This window comes from Asterias amurensis, chromosome 20 (assembly GCF_032118995.1).
Source record: "Asterias amurensis chromosome 20, ASM3211899v1".
NCBI lineage: Eukaryota > Metazoa > Echinodermata > Asteroidea > Forcipulatida > Asteriidae > Asterias > Asterias amurensis.
The window spans coordinates 4558328-4582438 of NC_092667.1; the positions used below are offsets into that span (position 1 = coordinate 4558328).

Sequence of the window (24111 nt, forward strand, 5' to 3'; positions counted from 1 at the left end):
GAACCTTACCTGACACAAATTGTACAGTGAGTGAAAAATCTGGCCAGAAGCTCTTAAAAGTTAACATTTCTATAAAAGACATTCTGAACTGCCCCTACAATGATAAACTCTAATGTTAAGAAATCTCTGTGGTTACTTTCAGCAGCATCTTCCTTTAATGAGACGGCTAACCACGTAGAAGACTTTTCAAGAAATCTTTTCCCAAATTGATTGGAACAGGTATTTTTTCCTGGGAGGGGAGGTACAAATCTGTTTTCTTCCTTTTTTAATTGGATGGAGATTGAATGACATAAGAATTTGATAAAAAATGGACAGCAAATTTATCTTAATATTTTTACAGGAAGACGGGGGAGGTTTGGGACAATTTTGCTCTATTCAGGTAGCACAATTTCTGTAATAGTCCTGCCCACTTTGCTAATTGCATTTCCGATAACATCTATCAATTGTAATTTGACGTTTGATAAGTTATACATACACTCTTATTTGTTGGTCTATTTCAAAAATTTACATTTCCTAAATGGGTCAAAAAGTTGCTTTCAATAAACAAAATCACAGAATCTCCTGATTAAAGAATGAATGTATTCTACTTATTAGTATTTTTAGTAATCTTACAACTGTCGGTTTTGTCTTACAGCAACTTATTTCACCGTTTAAGAAAAGATGAACATTACATCAATGAAAAGAGCTCATTTTGTTCAACAAACAACAAAATGCATCACATTACACCAAACCTATTATGAAATAATCACCCATACAAAAAATAAAAAACACTATTGTGTTGGATCTGGACAGTTTCCCAAATAAGATAAAATCAGTTAAATAATCCTTAGCTTCTTGATCTCTTTACTGGCATCTATTTCTGTTTTATGAATGTAAATATAATTATTACACTATTTATACTTCATCACTCTAAATCTTCCATTTCATTACCAGCCAGTGCCCTGTGGTTACTCTTCTTTTGTATTCCGCCCCAAGTCATCCGAATTTTATCCAATTATTCCGCCACACATAACAGCCCTTGTCTCCCCCAAGTCTAAAAAACACCCCACGCCTTTGTCCCACTGTCGTTATTACGCTATTTATAACGAACCGACCCCACACACTGTGCTACAACAACAAAATTGTTTAACAAAAAAATCGTAAACAGAAACACTTTTCTCCAGCCGAGCATAAAGAGAGGAGAAAAAGAATGAAATCATTCAGAGTAATCCGGGGTTTTTGATCAATTTAAATACCCTGAGTGTCTGTGATTGACAATAGAACTTCAGTTCAGCGGGTGATTGTTTATGAGGCAGTGTTACCGCTATTGTAGTGGGCGAATATGATGACGGGTTAATGCCCTATCAAAGCTGTGCAGCAAGAGTTCAAACTGTCTTCTCTATAAGTCTACATACAAACAAATTTTGTTTTCTCATTAAAGAAATATTTGTGCGAACTCTATCCTCCCCCAGGCAATACAGATTCCCTGGCAACTGTCCGTATCCATCAGAATCTTTTAGTGTTTGGTCGCTTGCAATAGTTCTGAGGTTCGGACAACATTTATACGCATGTACTGGGTCAAATAAACTCAGGTATGGTGAAGAATTTCACAAATATCTGCAATTGGGGACCCCATATTGTCCCTCCTTTGTTTGTACTTTGTTTGCAGAGGTAAATTCTACAGAGGTTTTTCCCCTGATTGTGGAAAAAGCAAATTAATATCTGCAAGAATTCTGCACTGTTGTATACAGGGTGTCTATCTTGTCAGGAACAAATAGTATGCAAGATTCCAGTGCAACACCCATCTATGTTTTTGTTTTCCACCCAGCCTGTTTATAACCAACAGTCCTTTCATATTTTATCATATTATACAACGACACAAAAATGTTATGTTTATTTTGTTCTAATTGAATCAAGATGTTGTCTTTTGTGTTTTTGTTGTTCCTTGATAAGTTATGCTTTTTCCAGAGCATGCCTCCAAACTATCTCTCAGTGTTTTCTTAAAACTTAAAGGATAATGTGGGTATAATTTGAAATGAAATGACTGTGTTTTAAAACACAAGGTCTAATAGGTTCTACCTTTACTGTTTCCTAGTTAAGAGTACAGACAGAATGGCACAGTATTGTCGCCCAATTTCCAAGCCCCGAAATAGAAAAAGGACTTCATTAACAGTGCAGGGAAGCCACTGGCATAACTGACACGACTAAGGAGGTTCTACACTGACGCAGTTTTGTTTTTACAGCGCAATTCTCTCACAACAGCTTAGAGGCACAAAAATCCTGGGAGAAATGGGGTCATATATTGAAAAGAAATTGCTGGAGGGTCACCAAGTAAAAGGTCAGGCCAAATTTCAAAGATGGCTTGCCAGCTACATGTATTTTTTATTAATACACTAGGATAGTGTTGGGAGATTGTAAAAACTGACTCTGTATATATATTTTATCAATGTGCAGAGGTACAAACCATAGCACCACTTTACTTTATGTCAAAATATATTTGTCTCTCTCAAGTAAAATACATTTTCATTTCACGTTTCCCAAAATAAATTGGTTTACATTTTTTTAAATTAAGCTGTATTTGTGGCCTCGAGTGAAATAGCCGTCACAACTGATCAGAATAAATATGAATGATCGATGAAAAGTCAGTTAATCAATATAAAAACAAAAAATGAAATTATTGTAAGTCAATCAAATCAACCTCTCAACTTCATCAGAATATATCAAATAATTTGCCCAATAATTCCCAAACCTGCGAGCGAGCCCAGTTGACACAACCAGACAGCAGGCAAACATTACATGAATTGATAATAGATTAGGGACAATAAAACATATCCCCAGTAGAGAGTGCATCTTCACACTTCCAGTAATGCTATTCATTCATCATGGCCATTTAGCAATTTAAAAGCATCTCAGAAAACTCTTTCTTACATTGTCTGTACATGTTCTAGTCCATCTTGCATTATAAATCCCCCATTTCCACCACTCTATTCGGGCATCTATCATTATCTATGAGAAGGGGTTAATAATTGGTACATTTAGGCTCTTAGCGTGGATGCTAGAGAAGAAGCGTTCTGGCAATGGGGGTTTGCATTAATGGACCGGCCGGGGGAGCCTCCGTGGGATTTGCGCATCACTCTCAGAGAGTCAAGCCAATTCCCATTAAAATACCACTCATCTTCGGCACACACCATCGCCACAGCGGCGGGGGAATTGGCCCTGGGAGTCAGCCACACTGTGACCATCTGTGCACAAGGCTGAGCAGCTACTCGCCAGGGTCTATATACGCGGCCAGTGGGTGCCGTTTAGTCAAAACTAGGGTAGTAGAGTCTTTAGTATTTGTTCGGGTCCTGATTGCTAAACAGTCGCTAGCAAAGACTAATATTTGTGTTTGAGTAATCAATTGAAGACCACACTTTACCGGTGGTGCAATTCCATAAACTATGATTGCCGAGGAACCATCAATTTAACATGTTTCGTGGGGGAGGGCATCAGTGCGGTAATGGTGCCATGAGAAAAGAATTGAAGCGGATGGTCATGGATTTAATTCAATGACAGGGAGGGAGGGTGAAACATTAAACAAAAATAGGAAATAAATAAAGAGGAATGATTTTGAATCATCTCATCATACTCGCCTTCCTATCATGATTAATGATAAGGTAAGGAGTCAAATTGAGTGGCAATTGAGAATAAGTTTATTCATAATATACCTATCATTTCGATTGTAGTTAATTTTAAGTGTGTAATTTTATGTTTATAGTGCAGAATCAAGAACAGAGATTCTATACACAGAAGATTAAAGCACAAGGTCACACAGTATATTAGAGACAGCTTAAATACAAACACTTAAAACATTAATTTCTACAAATCAAAATAAAACAACTGAAATGAGCTAGATGTTTTAGGAATATGGTTGGTAGCTTAAACAGGGTTAGCCCATGGAATATAACATTGTGACCCGATAGTTGTTTTGATAACATATGGACAAAGATATGCGCATGACAATGTTGGGTTTATTTTGGTTCACAGGAAATAATACATTAGTAGTCATATTCCCAATCAGGTTTCTGAATGTACTCTGATTTTAACCGTTTGAGTATTACAGCAAGAAGTGTTCAGGGAATACGATGACAAAGATAGACTATGTGCTGCTGTGGCTTAAGACCAGATTAGCAAACAATGAAATAACCACCCAAGCTATGGGAGAGAAAAGCCCCACGGCAGAAATCTCTCTTGAATTTTCCCCCTCACTTTTCCTCTCATTTAACTCACAGCATTTTCTCTGATTTAATGACGCATGGTTTTAAATGAAGGCTCTATTTACAGCGACCCAGAGTTCAATATGGTACAGGATGAAATTCATGACCGAAAAAAATAAATCGTATAAATGATGTAGGGAGATGCTGGTCACCACTGTGGGGTTAGACTGGGAGATGAAAAAGAAGGCTCCGAGGGCCTAATCATTAAGCATGGTTACAGGCAAATCCAATCGAGTTATGAACTATTTTGCAGCATCCTGAGCAGGGCCAGAAGCAACTGTCTGCATGTGAGATGAGTGTGTGTGTGTGTGCTGTGCACCGGTTCCATGGTCTGAATGCCGGGCAGCCAGCCGGGCTCTAAGTGCATCGCCTTGAGCAACATTTCTCATCAGACGGGGCCTCGTCCGTGCTGATGCCAGAGAACTCTCTCTCTCTATCTATGTCGTCTCTCCCCGCTATCCACAGCGGAGGAGTGCGGCTGGAGAGAGCTCGCATATTACGGCAGATCAGCGGGGACAGACACTCAACCGGCATGGGATTGCACAGCAGACTGTCAATCAAAGGCATCGGTGTGGATGGGACCCACCATTAGAGTCATGAAAGCCGATTTTCATGTCGGTGAAACATGGACAGAGCGTTCGGCAACAGCACACTTGTATCCCGCGTGATTGTGCCAAGGATGCGAGCGGCACGTACGAATAAAAAAAATCTAAACAGATTGACATTGATTCAAATAAATATAACCCGCATACATGTGACTTGCAGTTCTAATACATCACACCTTCAAGGTATGAAGTCTATAAAAAAAAATATAGACAAAAATAACGCATTCATCAAAACTGATTTTCAGCTATTGTTATTATGAAATGCAAGACTTAACTTCAATAAGAAATTGTGCAGGTTAGTTGTATCATAAAGAAAGGTTTTCACATGTATCTTGACAATTGTTTCAATTTTCTCAGTCTGAAAAGTCAAAAATTAAAACAGGGGAAATTGAATTTTATGCTACAATAAATATTTTTTAAATTGTGTTGTAATCTGAAATTAGTTGACATTCACTCACAACCCTCTCAATTATATGTAGAACTTTATTCTGTTTCATATAACTTTTCAATGTATATGTCTATTACCCTAATACTTTTGCTTTCTGTTTTGAATCTGAATGTTACTTTTCCCAGTAGTTTTGGTTTTTATACGTAGACTTTTTTTTAATTTCACCCAAGAGCATTGACCTTTCACTGTGACTCACAATTTCACTGACTTACAAAGAACCAGACTACTTTATCATACTTTCAGCGCCCTAGCATGAAATATATTTTTGAAGTAAATTTAACTGATTTGTGCGACTGTATCACGCAAGATCAAATCTGTGTAGGATCTTTCATCGGAAACAAAAAATCCATGCATATACTGCTTGCTTTATTTTTCATTAAACTGAACTTCACCTTAAGAATTAATCAAACATTTTAAATGTATGCCCAGCATTTGTAACTTTTGAATATAAAAAGGGTAGAAATGTTTGTGTAAGATTTGCTGATATTAATGGAACTGAAAAGAATGGTAATAAATAGATTGGATTTGGAATAGTAAAACTGTTACATTTTGTTGCCAAAGTGTCGCTAAGGGGATGCTCCAGCTTCATGTGTGATAGTCTTTAATGTGGGCATGATATTTTTTTTTGGATTTGCACGATTTTGATAAAACATGCAACATTGATTCCAATAAAATGACCGCAACTATGCAAGAGGTGTTGCTGGGAGGACAATCGGCTAAACACGGGAAAAAAGGGGAAAAAAGGAGAAAAAAGGGAGAAAAAGTGCATCTCCAAGCTTAACAATGACATAAACACTTTCAGTTTTAATAACAGCTAGGCTTAACCCTGGGAAATCCCCACTGAAAAAAAGAGAAGATTTTCAGAAGAACTGTTGCAGGAAGTTCCTTTACAGACCTCCCTGCGATTTCTGTGAATTTCAAAAAAGGAAAAGAAACCAAAACATGTTCTCACTGGTTCGCGATTAAAATACGTATCACCTATAAGTTAAATCTCATCACTTTCAAGAAGTTCATGGCCTATCTCAAGACTATCTGATCTTCTGCATATAAATATATTCCTGTTTGTCTTCTTCTGTGGCCAATTTCTACTGATGAAAACTACACTTTCCCCATCCATGGTCAAAGAGCCTTCAACCTCATTGCACCTTCATTATATTTCTTTACACCTTCACATATCGGCTCCTGGTGATGCCATTAGAGCACACTGGTTGAGACACTGCGAACAATCAACTGACCTGATTCAGAGCCAACAACCTCTACAACGAATACTTACGACACAAAAATGAACTGGGAACTAGCCACAGTCAATACATATTGAACTGGTAACTGTTATCCATTAGTACCCCAATCTGTTCTTATAGTTACCTTTTTCGTAATTAAATCTAGTTACCTTGTCCAGTAATAGTTACTTTTTTGTAAGTCACTTTAAGTCAGGGTTTATCATCATACCAATGAAAGTGCAGAGTACCCGTCACTCATCTCAGACATTTATCGAGCCCTTTAGCCTACTTTAAAGAAAACCATGCAGCATCGGTTTTGGTTTCTATAGCTGGTTGTTCTGAGGAACAAAACATGACCCTAAAGAACCCAAGTGAATGAGAAAACTCAATAGCAATTGTGATACAAAGACACTACTGAAAGTAAATGTTCATTACAGAGTGGTTCCTAAAATATGTAATAAGAAAATGGTATACATTTATAATGTGCCATGTCTGTCAAAAAAAACTGATGCCGAATTAATAAATTGGTGGATATTGTTAAGAACGCTTTGATGAGATGAAGCCACCATAAGACAACACCTACAAAGGTATACAAGGTGAGGTCTTTGATTGAAAAAAATCATCTTATTTTTGTCACTTACTCAGCAAATTGTTTTCACATCTTTCTTTCTCGCCCGGCTGCAGCAACTACTTTCTTCAACTTCCCCCATTTGCACCCTCCATCTACCCCCAGGCAAACTATCTAATTTTCCCCCTCTACTCAGAACATAATCTGATTTAGACTGCACCCCAATATCATGAGAGATGCAGGCATGGACAAAGCCCCGCTCCAGTACCCCCCTCTTCGGTCCAGCCTTCCTCCATCCTGGTTCCTTGAACCCATCCAAGCTCCCACGTAAATCTCTCATGTTCCAAGACCCATTTCAATTTACAAGCACCCAACAACATTAAATGGACAATTACCTATCCTCTAAGCCCCTCCTTATTTTTTTTCCTTGCTTGAAATGTAATTCTGTTTTCGGTTGGTCACAATATTAAGTGTGTCCCTCATATCTATTTCAACCTAGATTCTGTAAATTAAATTACCCCATAAACACCATTGGATTAGGAGTAGAGTCACTCCTAGGTCCTTAAGAGACCTGGGTGGAATAAATCCTTTCATTTACCGGAGTTTAAGTTGACTTGACTCCAGACATGTCACTGTGAAAAAAACTTTATTCAGAAGAAGAAGAAAATAAAAAGTGCAGCAGGATTAACTGCAAACACAAAAATAATTGAATTACTTTAGGCTACATGCAAAGATGCTTTTCCTGATATAGTCTGCAACAAGCTTTTGGAATGTGGCTTTGGATTGTGGCTTTGGATTGTGGCTTTGGATTGCAGCTTTAGATTGCAGCTTTGGATTGAGACTTTGGATATAGTCGCTGTGGATGGAGAACTCAAACATAGCAAGTATTTGTGCTTACCGTCAACGGGTGACTATGGTTACTGGCGATGGGTAGTGTGCCTGATGGTCTGAATAAAGATGTGGATAATGGCTGTGGATTGTGGCTATGTTCTGGTTAATTTGCCAAGTGATACTTAATACTTATGTATACTGGCATTGGAGACAGGTTATGTATAATAGCAAGGCCCTCAATCAATTAAATGAAGTTAAGTCACAAACTGTCAACCAATCAGTGGTTTAATTGTATTGCAACAACTGATTACAAAAGGTTGGTTAATCAGGTTGGCTCAGTGGTTCCGTGTCCCTGCCTTTCACCTCTGTGGACCCTGGTTTGAGCCCGGACTGGAGCCTTGCATGTTTTTTTTATAGATATTGCTGGAAATCTGGAGCGAATATGTCCACGCAGAAAGAATAGTTCCTATCTTAGATCCAAATTTTGGATAAAAACTGATATCTTTTTTCATAACCACAGTGAAATGTTTCTCAAAATACCTACACAAACTGCTTTAGGCTTCTAACCAACAGTTGCTATTGCCATTAATTTTGAGGGCGATTACAAAACCTATACCTTCTCTTTACTAGTAGTCCTTAAAGTGCCCACATAGTTTTTCTCCAATCACCTGTCACTGACCAGCTTAAGCATAATTTGCACCTTTAAAGCAAACTCTACTCTGCACAGGACAATCCATTACCCATGGACAAATCCCACTTAATCCACAAATCCCACCAGCTTCCCCTAATCTATTATCAACAGTCTATCATCCTTAATCCTTTAATCGGTTGTTGGAGCAATGACGAGTGTGTGTCAAAGTAAATCTTGTTATTGTAAGATCTTTCCTCATAAACAGCTAGCAATTATCACTCAACTGATTCCTTTAATCTGGTAAATATAACAGATATTGCTGAAAGTAACTGTCACAGTTTGTGGGCAATCAGAAAAATACACTTTGAAATTTAAAGATGGCATAAAGCAGAAAAATTGAGTTTCTAAATTAATATATTGCTTAAATTGTGAGATTTCCGACCAAATTTGTTTAATATTTCTTCATCTACACTGGTAAAAGAAAACAAAAAGGGTAAAAAGAAAAGAGTTTACACCAGCAACAAGACTATTTTTTGGTGATGCCACATGGTGGAGGGTTTTTATTGCAATGGAGGCAGTGAGCTAAAAGCCCCAGCAAAGTGTTCAATTTGATTATGTACCATCATTTAGAGTGACAGCGGTCAAAATGCGGCTAAATTGACAGCGTTTGACTCCTTCTAAAAAAAGAAAGAAGAAGAAGAAAAAAGCGGCAAGGAAGAAAGAAAAAGGACTGTGAACTTTCCCTACCATCCTCCCCTCTATCTGTTTTGCCCAATATCATACATTTTCCCAGGGGTAAAAGTTGAAGGACCTGACATTAAGTAGCATCGTTCATTTTCTGTTAGATTCTTGGCCGAGTTTACCCAAGAGACCCCCACCAAATCATGACTGTACAGATGCTACGGGTTGTAACCATCCCCCCCCCCCCCACACTCAATTACGGCTTTTCAATATCAATTATCTCATCTCACTAATGCAAGCAGAATATATTGTTTTAGAGACAGATTAAAGTCTTGCAGGTGAACTCCCTGCCCGTATACTTCTCTCTGTACTCTGTGAACGTAGGCCACTGTGCGAATATGCCATAACTATAAAATCCAATACTGAAATAAAATAAATGCATGTTACTTATTTATATAAACCAAACCATACAAAAGAGGTAGGAACACAATTCAAAAGTAGTTTCACTTCTATCAAGTTCTAAGGAACACAACTTACTCAGTTTCCAAAACAGAACAAGAGAAAAGAAAAAGGGGAACACTGAGCTTACACTTCTAGACATGGGATAACAGAGAGTCGGGAGTACAGAAAAGGTGGTTTAGAATCCATACAAAGAAGAATTTGGTCTATTATAGAATATAATTCCAAACCACAATAGTCAAGGCACTTTTGTGGGCTAGATCGGCCAAACTTGGCTTTGATTTGATGTAGGGGGGCTTTCTTCAGTTAAGTACAACCAAGGAAATTTTTACAGTACTTGGATAATAGCACTAAGCAGGTCTGAGTACAACAACGTATATTCATACTACCCCAGTACAAAGAAACCTTACACCTCAAACCGATTCGGGATAGACCCCGGCATATTTCTGTAGCATTGACCTGAGGTTTTTAGCATGGCGGCAAACTTCGACTCAAAAGGAGTGTAAACTTGAACGGAGGGGGAAAAAGTGCTGAAAAAGTGACTGGGCACGTACGGGAAAACAGACACACTACAAGTGCAAGGACCAGGGGTGCTGTTAGTATATTGAGAACAGGTTGAATAATGCTCCATAGCATTTTGGCCTCTATACAAAAACGTAGGCAGCTCACATTTTTCCCTCTGTGGGTCTCCTTCCATGACGGCACGTACTGCTAGGGCCGCATGTACGCCACAGCCATATTGTAACAGTTTATAGCTATAGTTTTATGCGGTGGCTACCGTTTGCTGCAATTTCCACTGTTTACACCCTCAATAATAAAACCACTCAGCATGTATGCATAACCCATTTCAAATACTCCCGCCTGGGTTCATTCTGCTGAATTGGCCCCAAATCAACTCAGGAGCCGGTCTATAGAGACGGTTTGGAATTCGTCATTTCCAACCATAACTTACTCACCAAGTACTGGGGGCCTCGAAGATACAGTGATGATTTCGGGACAGATGTTTCTTTGGTTTTTGGAACTTTTCTAATAACCAATCAATCATACTGTAAAATCATGGAAGTGATATGGATCTTGGTTTAGCTCAATCCAGGAGTATGGGGTGAATGGATGCACAGATAAGGGTACAGCATTGGTTATAATGGGCTAACCTGCTGTTACTGATAGGCCCATGTTAGACTGGAGGAGGGGATGTACTAGCAAGTGAGAGGTACAGCTTAAGTGATGAGAAAATTGACTGCATAAAGTCACATTGTTCTTGCACTTGAGCCCTATGTTATGGTGTCGTTTCCTAAACCTTTTTTAATGCTTTAAATCATCATTATTATGTTTCATTTTCAGCAAAACCTAACAAGATGACTCTCTTGGTTTTGTTCAGGTGCCGTTTTCATCAGAAGATTTGTCTTGCCCTGACACAAACAAAGTATCAGGCCTGCTGTAGACCATAAGCTAAGGCATAACTGTGTGATTTTGACAGACCTTCACATAAGAAACACGTGTTAGTTACGACCGTGTTATAACTAAAAACCAAAAGTTAAAGACCGATAGCTAAAGACAAACTCTATGAACTCTGTAGACCATAAGACCAACTGTGTGACTTCTATAGACCATAAGCTAAGACACAACTGTATATACTCTGTACACCCATAGCTAAAGACACATTTTATTAATTCTGTAAACCCATCTTAGACACAACTGTGCGATTTCTACCATCATCATGTCTCATCATAAACTCTGTATCAATCTGTGCTGACAAAGTGTCTGTGTACAAGTGTTTATGTAAGGAAAGCACCCATGCTATATTAGCATGACACACATGCAGATGTGTGCCATACGACTTTGCCATCATTCCCTATAGTCCAAACATGATAGATTAGACAGCGCTGTACTAAACCTACTATATGACTTGTTAACACTCAATCTATCATTGTCACTCGATGAGCCCGCTGGCCCAGAGCCTAGAAAAAATCGCAATGACAATATTGCCGTAGAAATATGGGAAAATCTGTTTACCTTGTTAAAACAGCAATCTTGGGGTGGTATGAGCTGATGAAGGGAACCAACATGTATCATGCTGAGTTATCCATGCGAGCGCTGGTGAGTAACCGTGAGTCTAGATTCCTGAGTAGATGATGTACTGTCATCAGTCTCAAACACAGAGACTTCGTATACATGGGAGTCCGTCGTGCATGTCACTTAATAACCGCATCAAAGGAAAAATCACATTTGTATGGTGGAGTGTGGCGAAGCGTGCACATGTGAATCAGAATGGGTTACTGCTGGGAGGTTGTTTTGTATAGCAGAGATTGGAGCTACGGTCGGGTGCTAATCGCCCCACAAAGCGTCTATTGGCCGTGTTGACAATTGGTTATTAACACTAGCCACAATGTTGCATTCACCGGGCCAAGACTTTAGAATGTGAAGGGGCCGAGTCACTTAGTGTATTGCACACACCTATATAGTGCACACACGGTAGGGTATGTCAGTTCAACCTCCCCGACACACAGCCTAAAACCGGGCGGGCTATTATGCGGTGAGCCGCGCCAATTCCCCGTGTGCACACTTGCGAACGGCTTGCAGATGAACTCGCCCCCGACAATAACCCCACAAAAATTTAATTACCGCAGTCCGGGGCAATGATAAATATTTTGGTCACAGGCACGAGGGGGGGAGAGGACACGTCTGAAATCAATAAAGCATTGTCAGGGTGGGAGCTTCAAATACTGGAAGAAAGTAAGCACAGGGGAAAGAACGCCTGTAGGCTGTACATACTAGCATGGCTAGAAAAGGGCGTCCATAATTACCAGCTTAGTCCTCTAGGGCGCTGTGCTGTTCCATGGACCCTCTGGTCCTCTCTCTTTTCTTTTTGCTTTTTTATTTTGTGCGGTCTCTACGCTACCCTGTTCATTGGCCCCTCGTTGCCAACACGCCTCCCCAATATACTTAGCCCCAAGCGTCGTTAGTCACAATTCAGCCTCGGCAATTAGCACGCCGTGCCTCTGGGATGAGTTGGCATGGAGTGGTCCAGACAAGGGCCAACGACAACCGCGGCAAGGGGGGGGGGGGAGGACCGACTCAGGCAAGATCCTGCTTTTCTTTTTATTCCGTCTCCCTTTTTACCCTCCCCGTTTCCACCCATGGGCAATCCGTGGCATCCAACATTTATCAGTTTGATGATTCAAATGTTGCCGCAAGCTATGCCTGAGATTGCGGCGGAGCCTGCCTCAATATTTTATTTGCTCAATTTTCCACTTTCTGTCAGTCTCTTGAGGAACACCATTTCTCAAAGATCTTCAGATTTGCATCTATTTCCTTTCTTATTCGTTTTTTTCTCCTTTTTGGGCCCCATCTCTAATGCCAGACCTGCTTCTTCCATTCTTTAATTTAATCTCCAATTTTCATTGCCGGCATCTGTCTGGCTATTATTTCACAATCATTTTGTCGCCAAATGTGTTGTAACAAATTGTTCTTTACTATTACGGTAATTGATTTATGGCAAGACAAAAAACTAAGAACTTTCCTTTTAAAAAGTCTTCCGGTTTGACGTAGGCGTAATGCATTTTTGAAAAAGCCAAATGTGAGGACTGTAAATCAACGCAACAATTCAATTATAAGAAAGTCATTTTGAAATGTGTAAGAGTAGAATTTCTCAACGTCAGATATCCATTTAACCTAAATCAAAACTTTAATTTTTAAATTGAGATGGGAGGGTGGCCTTACATTAGTTTTCAACAAACAACGGACCTACATCAAAGGTACTGTAGACAAAATACACACCTCAAAACACAACCACATACAAATGCGGGAAGGAATCCAACAATAGCCAATTGGAAATAGGCACTGATTTGTAACAGCCAATCAGAGTGTGGAAACACTCTGAAACTCATCTTCAAGCTAAAGAAGAAGAGACAAACATCCTCAACAATAAGTTCATCCTTAACATACTTCTAGCTGACACTTTTCTTGAATCACTGAGAAGGTTTCAACATCAGCAACAACACCATCATGTTTAATACTTGGGACAAAGATAAATTGTGCTTTTGCAAGAATAATATTGAACAAAGCATTTTTGTTGTTATCTAAAAGCACTTCGAAACTGGGCTTGGTTGTCAACAACACAAATAAAAACATACAGTTCCTGTTTTCATTGACAATCACACATAATAATCCCTAACAAAACATCACTAATTTCATTCCATTTCATTAAAATAGTGGTTGTGAAGCCAAGGACTCTCAGAAAAGTGAACTTAATCACTATGCTAACCAGATGAAGGTATAAATTACTCAAGAAGTGGAGTTGAAATGCACACACATTGAAAAGAGCTTTGTAAGGGTGGTGGCACAAAGTTGAAGTTCTTTAAGAGACATCATTAAACTAATTGACAAATATATTACAAACATACTCCTTAACACACTCCTAAACATAGGCCTATATATGTAGGCACTCATTTATCTTTTATGGAAAGTGTAAGCTCCCCCTTTGAATTATTATACCAATACCTAATGAAATTTAATTTAATAAACCAATAATACTTCCCCAATGTCTTTAATATATACACTCAAAATACAGAGTGTATATTTTGGGGCAGTATTTACATGCATACTAACCAGCAGATTGTTGGCATCATGGCCCTATTATCTTCCCTCAGTACTCCCATCACGTACAGCCAAACCCAAGGTGAATGCTAGCCTCAGACACTACGTCCCTGTCATTCATGGCCCCCTCGGAGAAATATTGACGACTCTCAAAATGGAGCCTAGACAAATAGTTTGAGTTCTGCCTGAAGAGCGGCACTGGGCATATAACCCTCGTCTTGAATACTGGATGAAGACGAGCGGAGACTGTTTGCCGTCAGTGGATTGTTTAGGAGTATGGGGAGTCAGGCACTATGTGTCAAGTGGTTTTGTGTCTGATGATGGGAGGAGAGACCTGTGTCTGAATGGTTCGGGGTTCGAATCTTTAGGAGTATGGGGAGTCAGGCACTATGTGTCAAGTGGTTTTATGTCTGATGTAGGGAGGAGAGACCTGTGTCTGAACGGTTCGGGGTTCGAATCTTTAGGAGTATGGGGAGTCAGGTACTATGTGTCAAGTGGTTTTGTGTCTGATGATGGGGGTTTGGGGTGCGAATCTTTAGAAGTGTGAGGAGTCAGGTACTATGTGTCAAGTGGTTTTGTGTCTGATGTTGGGAGGAGAGACCTGTGTATGAATGGTTTGGGGTTTGACTCTTTATGGGAAGTCAAGCACTATGTGTCAAGTGGTTTTGTGTCTGATGTTTGGGGAGAAACCTGTGTCTGAACGGTTTGGGGTTTGAATCTTGAGGAGCAATTGGAGTCACGCAATGTGTCAAGTGGTTTTGTGGCTGATGTTGGGGAAGAGACCTATGTTTGAATGGTTAGGGGTTCAAATCTCTACATTTTTACAAAATCTATGGGCGGTGACTTAAATTCAAACAATGGGAGAATAAAGAGAAGTCCTTCAATAGCAAGATCATCAATGATTGTTTTTCAAAATGGAGAGTCATTTAGCTTGATGATGATGAAACAAGTACTGATCAAACTTGGTTCTAGCCAGCCCTGCTAGAAACTAGTACTTATCAAACTTGGTTCTAGCCAGACCTGCTAGCAATTGTTTTCTGTTTTTCTGTTTTTCTTAAGCACTGTGAAAATTTTGAGTTCCAAACAAGAATCGAACCAACCGCCATACCATTCTGACTTAGCATCCTGCTATATCAATTGACTTAACTTCCACTTACACTATGAAGACAAGAAGAAGCCATTGAAAACCCAGACCGATCCCACTGACTAGTGTTAAAAAAGCAAAGAAACTGGTATTTGCTAGGCTTTTATCAAAATGAAATTACTTCTTGTAGGCTTCTGAGAAAGATCTTGCTGTGGCTGATCACACACTGCTTGAAAACCCTACTCTATTTACTTTCTACTCCTCACAAATGGCAACTTAGATCTTCTACAAGAATTTCATGTAAATGTTACAAAAAATTACATCACTGGCCTCAGAGGGGTGAAACTTAATCGGCAGTATTTGTGCAAATGAAAATCACTTTATCAAAATGAATCACGAGGATCAAGCGAACTGAACTCATTTGCAAGAGCAGCTACACTTTATTCGCTTAACAGGAACTGGATTAACCCATTTCAGCATTTATTCCACTCAGCTAAAAACATGCGACTCAATATTTCAAGGGTGGAACTGTGTAATATCCAAATAAAACCATTCCAAGCCCTCAAAAAATGTACACTGTAGCAAAAAAGAGGTATTGATCCTTCTTGAAAGCTGTATTTTCCTTCATTGTAACTAAATTGAATGGACCACTGTGTCCTGTTTCATAGTAAAAATTGAGTAAAGAGAGCTACACCTTGCGTCAGTAAGCAAGCATTGTTTTCTATATTCAATCCTTTTTTTCAATTAAACAAGGGCTGTTTGAGCACAACGTACTTTAGCTCACTGTCATGGTTACAGAATATACCGAGGCCCAAGGTTGCATGAAGTCCTGTTTCAATATTTGTGGATGAATTATTAGGCAGAACCTGAGGGCAAATTGGTCGGACCTTTGCGAACTGTTACCGTCTGCTGCATGTATACTCGAAGTACGGGGGACCCTGGTGTTCATGACGTCGTCGTGGGTTGGGAAGGGGAGTGAAAGCTGTACTGTGGGCATTGTTCTTAACGCCGGGGCGCTTCAAAACCCGTGAAACAGTGGGAGTTTGAATTATGATGACTGATAACAACGAAGGCGGGAATTTAGCCACTTAAGATGCAGAACTGGGTCGGCAAATGGCCTGGCCGTGTTGACGTTTCTTCTACTTCAGCACGCAATGTCCGACGTGTATGCTCTTCATGGAGAATTTACCATGACAATCCAAATATCATAAGGTAACACCAAATACATGCAAAATAAGCATAGAGGAATAAACAAACTGAGTGAGTTTGGTCAGTATGAGATGTCTCTAATATTATAATGCCATGGGAAAGGGTTCAAAACTTTCCATCAAAAAAACCTTATACATGTAGATACAGTCATACTTGGGTGTAATTCTTATCTGAAAGCTTACTTGTTATAAAGATGGTGTAAGCATTCTACAAAAAATATTTTGTCAGAAGTGCCCCCATTGTTAAGAAAAGCTTCACAACAAAGTTTCAAACAGAAAATAACATTAGCCGCTGCAAACTGCCTACCAACCAAAAGTAAATATTACTAATGGCCTGCAATTGGACCATTTAAGCAACGGTCCTTCTCAAAGGCTCTGAGAAAGACTCTGCTAAGCTAGAAACATCAGGTCATTTTTTATGGAAACATTAAGAACAGTTTAGAGATTGTAAATGCAGAATGCAGTTCTGTTGCAATATTATTATTTGACAGGTTCAGAGTTTGTTGTTCAGTCTGTACACAAATCCATGCAGGGGAACCCCTCAGAGCAGTGGTTTTTCTTCCCGCTTGTTTTGATGATGAATTATCCGCCACAGGCTAAATTTATTATCTTGTGTAATGAGGCATACATAATGGTATTTGTTGGATTAGACCACTGCTATACAATGTGTAGGAGGTTCTGATAAATTACTTGCATTCAGAAATCTCTGCAAAAACTTCCCACATGGCCTGGAGCTAGATATATCTGTAGTGCCAGCAATGATTTAGGGTAGGATTGGGGATTGTGGTTTGTCTTTGTTTTGACAAGGATTGTTTCACTTAAAGCTTTCTCTTGTAGTTACAGGAAAACCATTTCATAAAATTACTTTTAAGCTTGGTGTTTATAATACAAATCACAGTTCTCCCCAAGATTTTTCAAAACTGTGGGTCAGTCTGCACCCAAATTTGTTGGGGTTTGGCCGAAGCACGCTGAGTTTGAAATGAGATCCTTCAGAATATGTTCCACTTGGTGTATATGTGTATTGTTATTGGTTTTAAAACTGTTAAAACCCTACTGGGTAATCTGGAGCATTCTATATGGTTTTATCTTAAAGGCTTTTGAGAAATTGTAAAACAAATTACTATGTGTTTTGCGTGTCGGCCGCAATGTGAGCGTATCAGCGTGGGGGCCATGTTGGGGAAATTGTGATACATTTACCCCCAAAAAAGCTTGGTCTCTATGAAAGTCCTACTTGGATTGTTAGTAAACATCTGTTTCAAGTGAGCCTCACGCAAGGATTTCCCCTTTTCTTTATTTATCAAGGAAGTGATTCACTTTTCCTAAAATTTCAACTTTCTGCAAAATAAAAACAACAACAGAGAGAGTTTGTTTCACTTTATATTAAAGGGAGGATATACCTTTGGTAAATACTCCAACATTATTGACAATAAAAGTTTACTTGGTAAAGAGTCTTGGAGAGCTGTGGGTTTGAATCTCGTCCATAATACTTGCCTATGTCTCGAGCAAGACACTTAACCACAAATTGCTTCTTTTAAGGCAGGTGTATAAATGAGAACCCGAAAAGGCTGAAAGAGTAATGTGTTGGTTTTTAGCAGATCTGGGTTGTATGCTCTCCATAGAGTTGAGAATGTTTGAGGACTGGTCTAAAAGTATGCTCCTAGGAAACATGCACTGGTAAAATAATAACCAATTATTAGTTTTGTGATCAATTAACGATAGAAACAATGCTTGACAAGCCAAACCTATATTTTCACATAAAACTATTTTTAATTCTTTGTGTTGAAACAGCTCAGTGACTTTTCCAGTTGCTGATCCAACTCCAAAACAACACGAATTGACTAGAAGGATTTGAAACTTTGCATGGCGTGAGTATAAATAGGTAAGACAGGTTTGCCTTAACACCATATGAATATCTCTTCTGAGTAGTGTTAGTTCTGAAAAGAACTAGTGGCTAACGACTCAACATTTCGATCAGTATGTTTTGATGTGACTACTTAAAAGAATCATTACACGTATTAAGCAACATTTTTCCTCAGTAAATGACTCAAAAAGAGCCTGTGTCTATGGACGTATTTAATTTACGTAATTGGTCTGGACTGAATGGTGACAGAGGAACAATCAGAGGAGGGGGGAGGGAGGAGTTTAAGTGATTAGTTCCGGCTGTTTGGGCTGGGGGAAGCTCAAGCTCAGCAAGCCATCAAATCATTAAATGCAGTTAGATTTCTAGCTCCTCTTTAATGCGGCTAATCTTTTTTCATGAAAGTTTAAAAGCAAGTGTCTATGTTTCATTAACTCTCCATAAAAAAAAATTAAATTGAGGGAAAGAACTTGGCACTTTTTCCTGTCGGCAAATGTTGCAGTTTTCTACAGACAATGTTAGAATAGAGTTGTGAGCATAAAGTACTTATGCATGGCAACACTTTGTAATCAGAGTAATTCTTACTATTCTTAATAAAAAACAATCAAGCAGTTAATTGAGCATGTTTTGAATAAATCAATTAACGTTCTTACGCTTAGATTTTGAAGTACGTAAGCTAGATGCACTGCTACTGTGTTTAGTATTTCATCTTCTAGTATGATAAACAATCACCAAAGAAAAACAATAAGTGGTTCTTTTCTGAGCCATCCCTTCTTTCAAGAGAGCAACCCCTTGATTGAAGAGAGCTATCCCTTGATTCAAGAGAGCCATTCCTTTATTAAAGAAAACAAACCCACAGTACATGATAGTATTATTACTTTGTTGATTTATCCATAAAAAAAAAATTAATAACACTAGATTAGAAGACGCATAACTTGTCTTCACACCACCTTGATCTTTGTCTGAGAACACTTCAAACAAAAGATACTTCTCGAGGTTGTTTTTTTAAGAAATTCTTTACAATCCATCTCTAGTACAACAAGCTCCATTTCAAACGTCACTACTCATCTACCAGAACGAAGTCGAAAAGAAAAAAAAAGCCAAACAAACGTGACGCTGATCAAATGCGACGCTGAAAATCTACGAATCAAGTTTCAATCTGACATCCTCCGTCTTCAATTCCTATGTCCCCTTGCCTTCAATGATATCAGTCTGGTTTACCCTTCCACCAAGGGCCTAAACCTGATCCCGGTCCGAGATGCCATCAGAAATCACGGTTAATAGTAGCAAAAAATCAAAAAGCCACTATTTAGGCATATACACGGTTTCTATCTGTCCATACTGGTTGGGAATGAAAGATATCCTATGCATATAGCTACAGACACACATACTTGAGCTGGGTCTTCTCTGACAGACAGACATGAACGTACATTGATTTTTGTCTCACGTTGTTCTACAACAGTGAAATCCGGTACTCGGTAAACATGCTAGGACATACACACGGACAAACGGCCCCCCTACTTGATCACGGTCCACCACCGTCAGCGTTAGGTCCTAGGGAGATACACTCTGGGGGTACAAAGTAGAGAAGAATCTTTTCAACGTTGCTAAACACTGAGATTAAACTCACCTTGGTTTGGTTGAGTGGTGAGTTGTGATCACTGTGAGAAAGACCTGAGTGAGGATGAGTTGAGAGGGAGACTTAGAGAGGAGTGGGGACAAAATGGAAGGTTTGATACCCGAGTCAGACTAGAGCCTTTGGATTCAGACCAGCAACAACTCAGTGGTGATACAAATGGTTGGGGGGGGGGGGGGGGAGTGTTGGCAGCTATTTGTCACCCCTTGATCATAGAGGCTATTTAACAAGCATTAATTGGTTGGATAAATATACTGCAGGTTTGGAGGGAGGAGGGCTATACGAGAAGCCCTTTAGTTGCAACAGTTTATTAAACTATATAGCCATCACAATACTTCTACAATTCTTCTACAAAAAATATTTTTTGGCAATTTTTGGAAGCACTTTTCTACAATCAGTTGGGGAAAAAACTATCTGTCTCTCTCGCAAAGTTTTTGGGAATCACTGAACAAAATTATTATTATTGCTGGGTTAGTAGAAAAAAACATTTTGTTGTCTTTCGATGAGGTAATCACTGTAAGTCAGACATGTTACAATGTTTTCCCAATCCCATCCCTACCCTACCACCAACCCCCAACCAACTCACGAAAACAAATTGTCACAAACAGACAATAAGTTATGAGGTGTTATTATACATCATCATACATCATCACTCCTTCTCCGCTTACTGAAGTCACCCAGATGTCTCCTCTTATCTTATTAACCCACATTGAAGGCTCTTCTGTGCAAATGTTAGAGCAAAAATGTACACCAAAATTTCCTCGAATTATTTGTCAAAAAAATTGATGCGGGTATCAGGTTTTTGATTTATGGATTATTCCAAAAGCGTTAACCCTACCAGATTTCTGCTTTTGTTTCGTGACGACCGACTATCTTTTAAATTTCTTGCACGCACTGTATCCAAGCTCCGAAATAACAAAACAAAAACACAGATTTAGAAGTTGTTCATTTCATGCTCAGACAATTTTGTTTATATTAAGACAGACAAACACTGAAATATCTGTATTGAATTATTCAGCGGTGTGCCTCTTTCTTCCATCAAACTAAGATATCCTCTTCCTCGATTTTATGATGGTTGCTTTTTAATTAGATTGAAGTTAATTAAGCAAAGCTAACGTAAACTTCAACTATATTATAACTAGTATTAAACTATTAAAAGTTTTCAAAACCTTTTGAGAACTTCTGAAGGCTTTACAAATGTATAGAAGAAAGGTCAAATCCATCCAAAACAAAATTAGTAGTGATTTACTTACTTTTACCAGATGTCGCATTTTCTGTAAACGAACCCTTCAAAAATAGCTGGTATTTGTTTCCCCGTTTGAATTGTCTTCAAAGTAGGGAAGAATCCAGGATACAGTGGTTTGTGAGGTGTGGCAACTTTTTCAAAATTTGTTCGCTTTTCAACAGAGGTTGAATTTTTTTTCTTGTCGGAGTTGCGGTGTGAGTGGCGGCCTAAGAACGCTGGAGCTCTCTCTGTTCATTCCCAAGGAGGAAATACAACAAACAATGTACAGAGTCACTTTCTAATTGTTGCTAAATGGGCCTGTGATCAGAGACAACACCCTGAAACTTGATCAGGTAGCATCAGCTGACCAAAACCTGCAGCCCACAACTCCAGAAAGTAGTCACCTGGACATTCTCAATCCAGGGGGGTTCTTTCTTTGCTTCTCGTCATGAAAGGAGACCGACTAAGTTACTCAACTCTGGAAATAGAGCGAGGTCTCCTTCTAATAGTTTGTTTGAAAGGGTTTGGGTACCTTTTGTATTGACACAAAACACAAACGACCACAGATTTATATTAAACTTATAAGGCTAAAAGATATTGATGGTAGAAAGCTTCCATTAAAATACTAGGCCTACTGTTAATGAGGTGCTTTTTTTTTAATTAGTGAACAAAGTTCTTAAAATAGAAATTTGTTTCAGTGAGACGAAAAATATTTTAGCATGTTCAACAGATTTACAGGATTCTCCTGAAATCACATGCTCTTGTGATTTTTATTTTTTTATTTTTTTTCTAAATCTTGAAGACTTACTACTAATGAAGCTGAAACTTCTACGGGTAAATTATATTACATACATGGGGGGGTTCATGTCATTTCTTGTGGTAGCATTTTTTAAATATTGACGAAAATCTGGAGCAGTTTTCGGCAAGAAAGTCACTGATGAAACCCCCTGGTATTTCAAGAACTGCAGGGGTAAACAAACTGGCAGGCTCCCAGATCTTCTCTAGGATTCTAGATTTCTACCTCCATGATTGGAGTGACTTGTTGGCCCACCACAAAGGAAGCGCCAGTGATGTTTATGTTTCATTTTCTTAGGAATCAGTGAAGCAGTAAGGTCAGCCTTGTCAGAGAGAGGTGAAGGCAACCTGTTTGGGTGGGAAGGAAGGGGGAGGGTCAGAAGTTAAGCATCGACCAATCATGAGGTCTTTTCACACTACTCTATTCCCTAGGGTTGCCCCCGGGAAATGACGGCTGGTCTTTTCACAAGAACCCCAGTCCACCCTGGCAAATTCCCGGGGAATAGCCACCTCTGCTCTGGACTAGGGGTAAGCGCCATATTCTTCAACAAACCTGAGGAATAGGGACACAGTGTGAAAGTGTTCCGGGTAGACTGTGGGGTAAAAAAAGTCCTAGGCTTCCTTAAGATAAAAAAAAGAATGAGAGAGGACCAGTTGCTCTTTGACTTGATGCCTCTTTTTACCAAACTTAAAAAAAAGGCACGTGTAGAGAGGATTATACTTAATACGCCTAATAAAAATGTGGCACATTTTTATCACTCAAATTATACCAGTGTTAATTATCAAGCAAGGCGTGCTGGAAAAAAAAATGGTGTGCCGAGATCGATCACCCTTGGGAACGAGGTTGTCCTACACACACTGGTGCTCGCTACACCAAGTAAACCCACAAGATGTGAACCATTGCTCATTTCCACCCAAGTTTTAAGCCTGCCTCGTGCAACAATAAAACAAAATGTGTCCGGCAGCAACAGTTTAATTAAACCCTGAAACTTAAGATGGGCGGTTCCATTTCACAAATTATTCCAAGGTATTCAGAGGTGGTTTTACTTCCTCGTGTGGAGTTAAAACTGGAACAGGATTTTGTTTGTATGTTTTTGTCAGAACTTTTTCGAAGAGGTCAAAAGGACAGACAAGGACAGGGCTTTGAAAATCCAAAATGCTTCCTCCTGAGTTTGATTTTAATTTTTTGGGGTATATTTCTTTTTAATTTGTGTTGGAACTTTGCAAAGGGCACAACAGCAAAAGTACAGGGCACCACATCAATTTCTTGTGGGCGTCAAGCGTTATTTTGAGGCCTGAAAGGGCACCTCATATTTTACTGTGTACCAAAATTGTGGTTTAATAGAACCTTGAAGTCAGAGACTTCTATGTAGACCTTCAACCTGCTACCATCCCTTAAGTTAGGTTCCCTGTGTACAATTGATACAATGATTACCGATTCATATCACTCATTTAGTAGCCAGACTGTTCCAAGCCTCAGGAAAACAAGATGTCTACCTCTATGATAAAGAATCTGTATACACAACGGAACTGCGGCACTTCAAAAACATAATTCACAGTATCAATTATTCTTTTTATCATAAAAAAAAATGAATAAAGAAAAAACCCAAAAGAATGACTGAACGGTTCAAGGTAAACTAAATTACTTTTCTATTCTTCGATCTCACATAACAAAACCCAAACCGGACACACCATTTGTAACACTGTGAAAACATAAACAGTGGTGTAATGGAATACCTGGACAGTTTTGGGGGGTGAAATCTTTCTCAAAAGAAGATTTGATAAACGATTGCAAAAGTGTTCCACAAAGACTGAACAAAGATCGTTTAGTTTCACTACAATCCGCAATCATCGCCGCAAGTGCAACAATGCTGGTAAAGAAACACTATCAGACCCATGTTGGCATAAATAAAAGCAAATTATGGCGGAGCACAAAGAAGTTGACTAAACAGCTAACAAAAAGCAATGAAGAAAAACCACTGTGAAGTTTTGTTTAGATTACCTATTGACTTTAAGATGAAAAGAATCAAA

General features: G+C 39.0%; 1 protein-coding gene across 11 annotated transcripts in view; it reads right to left on the reverse strand.

The window, feature by feature from the left end:
* LOC139952167 (protein phosphatase EYA1-like) overlaps positions 1–24111 on the reverse strand; it is a 168041-nt gene that overhangs the window by 78876 nt on the left and 65054 nt on the right. For 2 of the 11 annotated variants that reach the window (XM_071951181.1, XM_071951179.1), the window contains exon 1: positions 11692–11815. The exons of 5 other annotated variants lie outside the window; for them this stretch is intronic. In XM_071951181.1, coding sequence (XP_071807282.1) covers positions 11692–11751 — 60 coding nt within the window. In that variant the 5' untranslated portion in view covers positions 11752–11815. Of the gene's footprint in view, positions 1–11691; positions 11816–21313; positions 21494–24111 lie in introns of those variants that run through there. 4 more of the 11 variants (XM_071951178.1, XM_071951173.1, XM_071951180.1 and 1 more) reach the window with 3 other exon arrangements.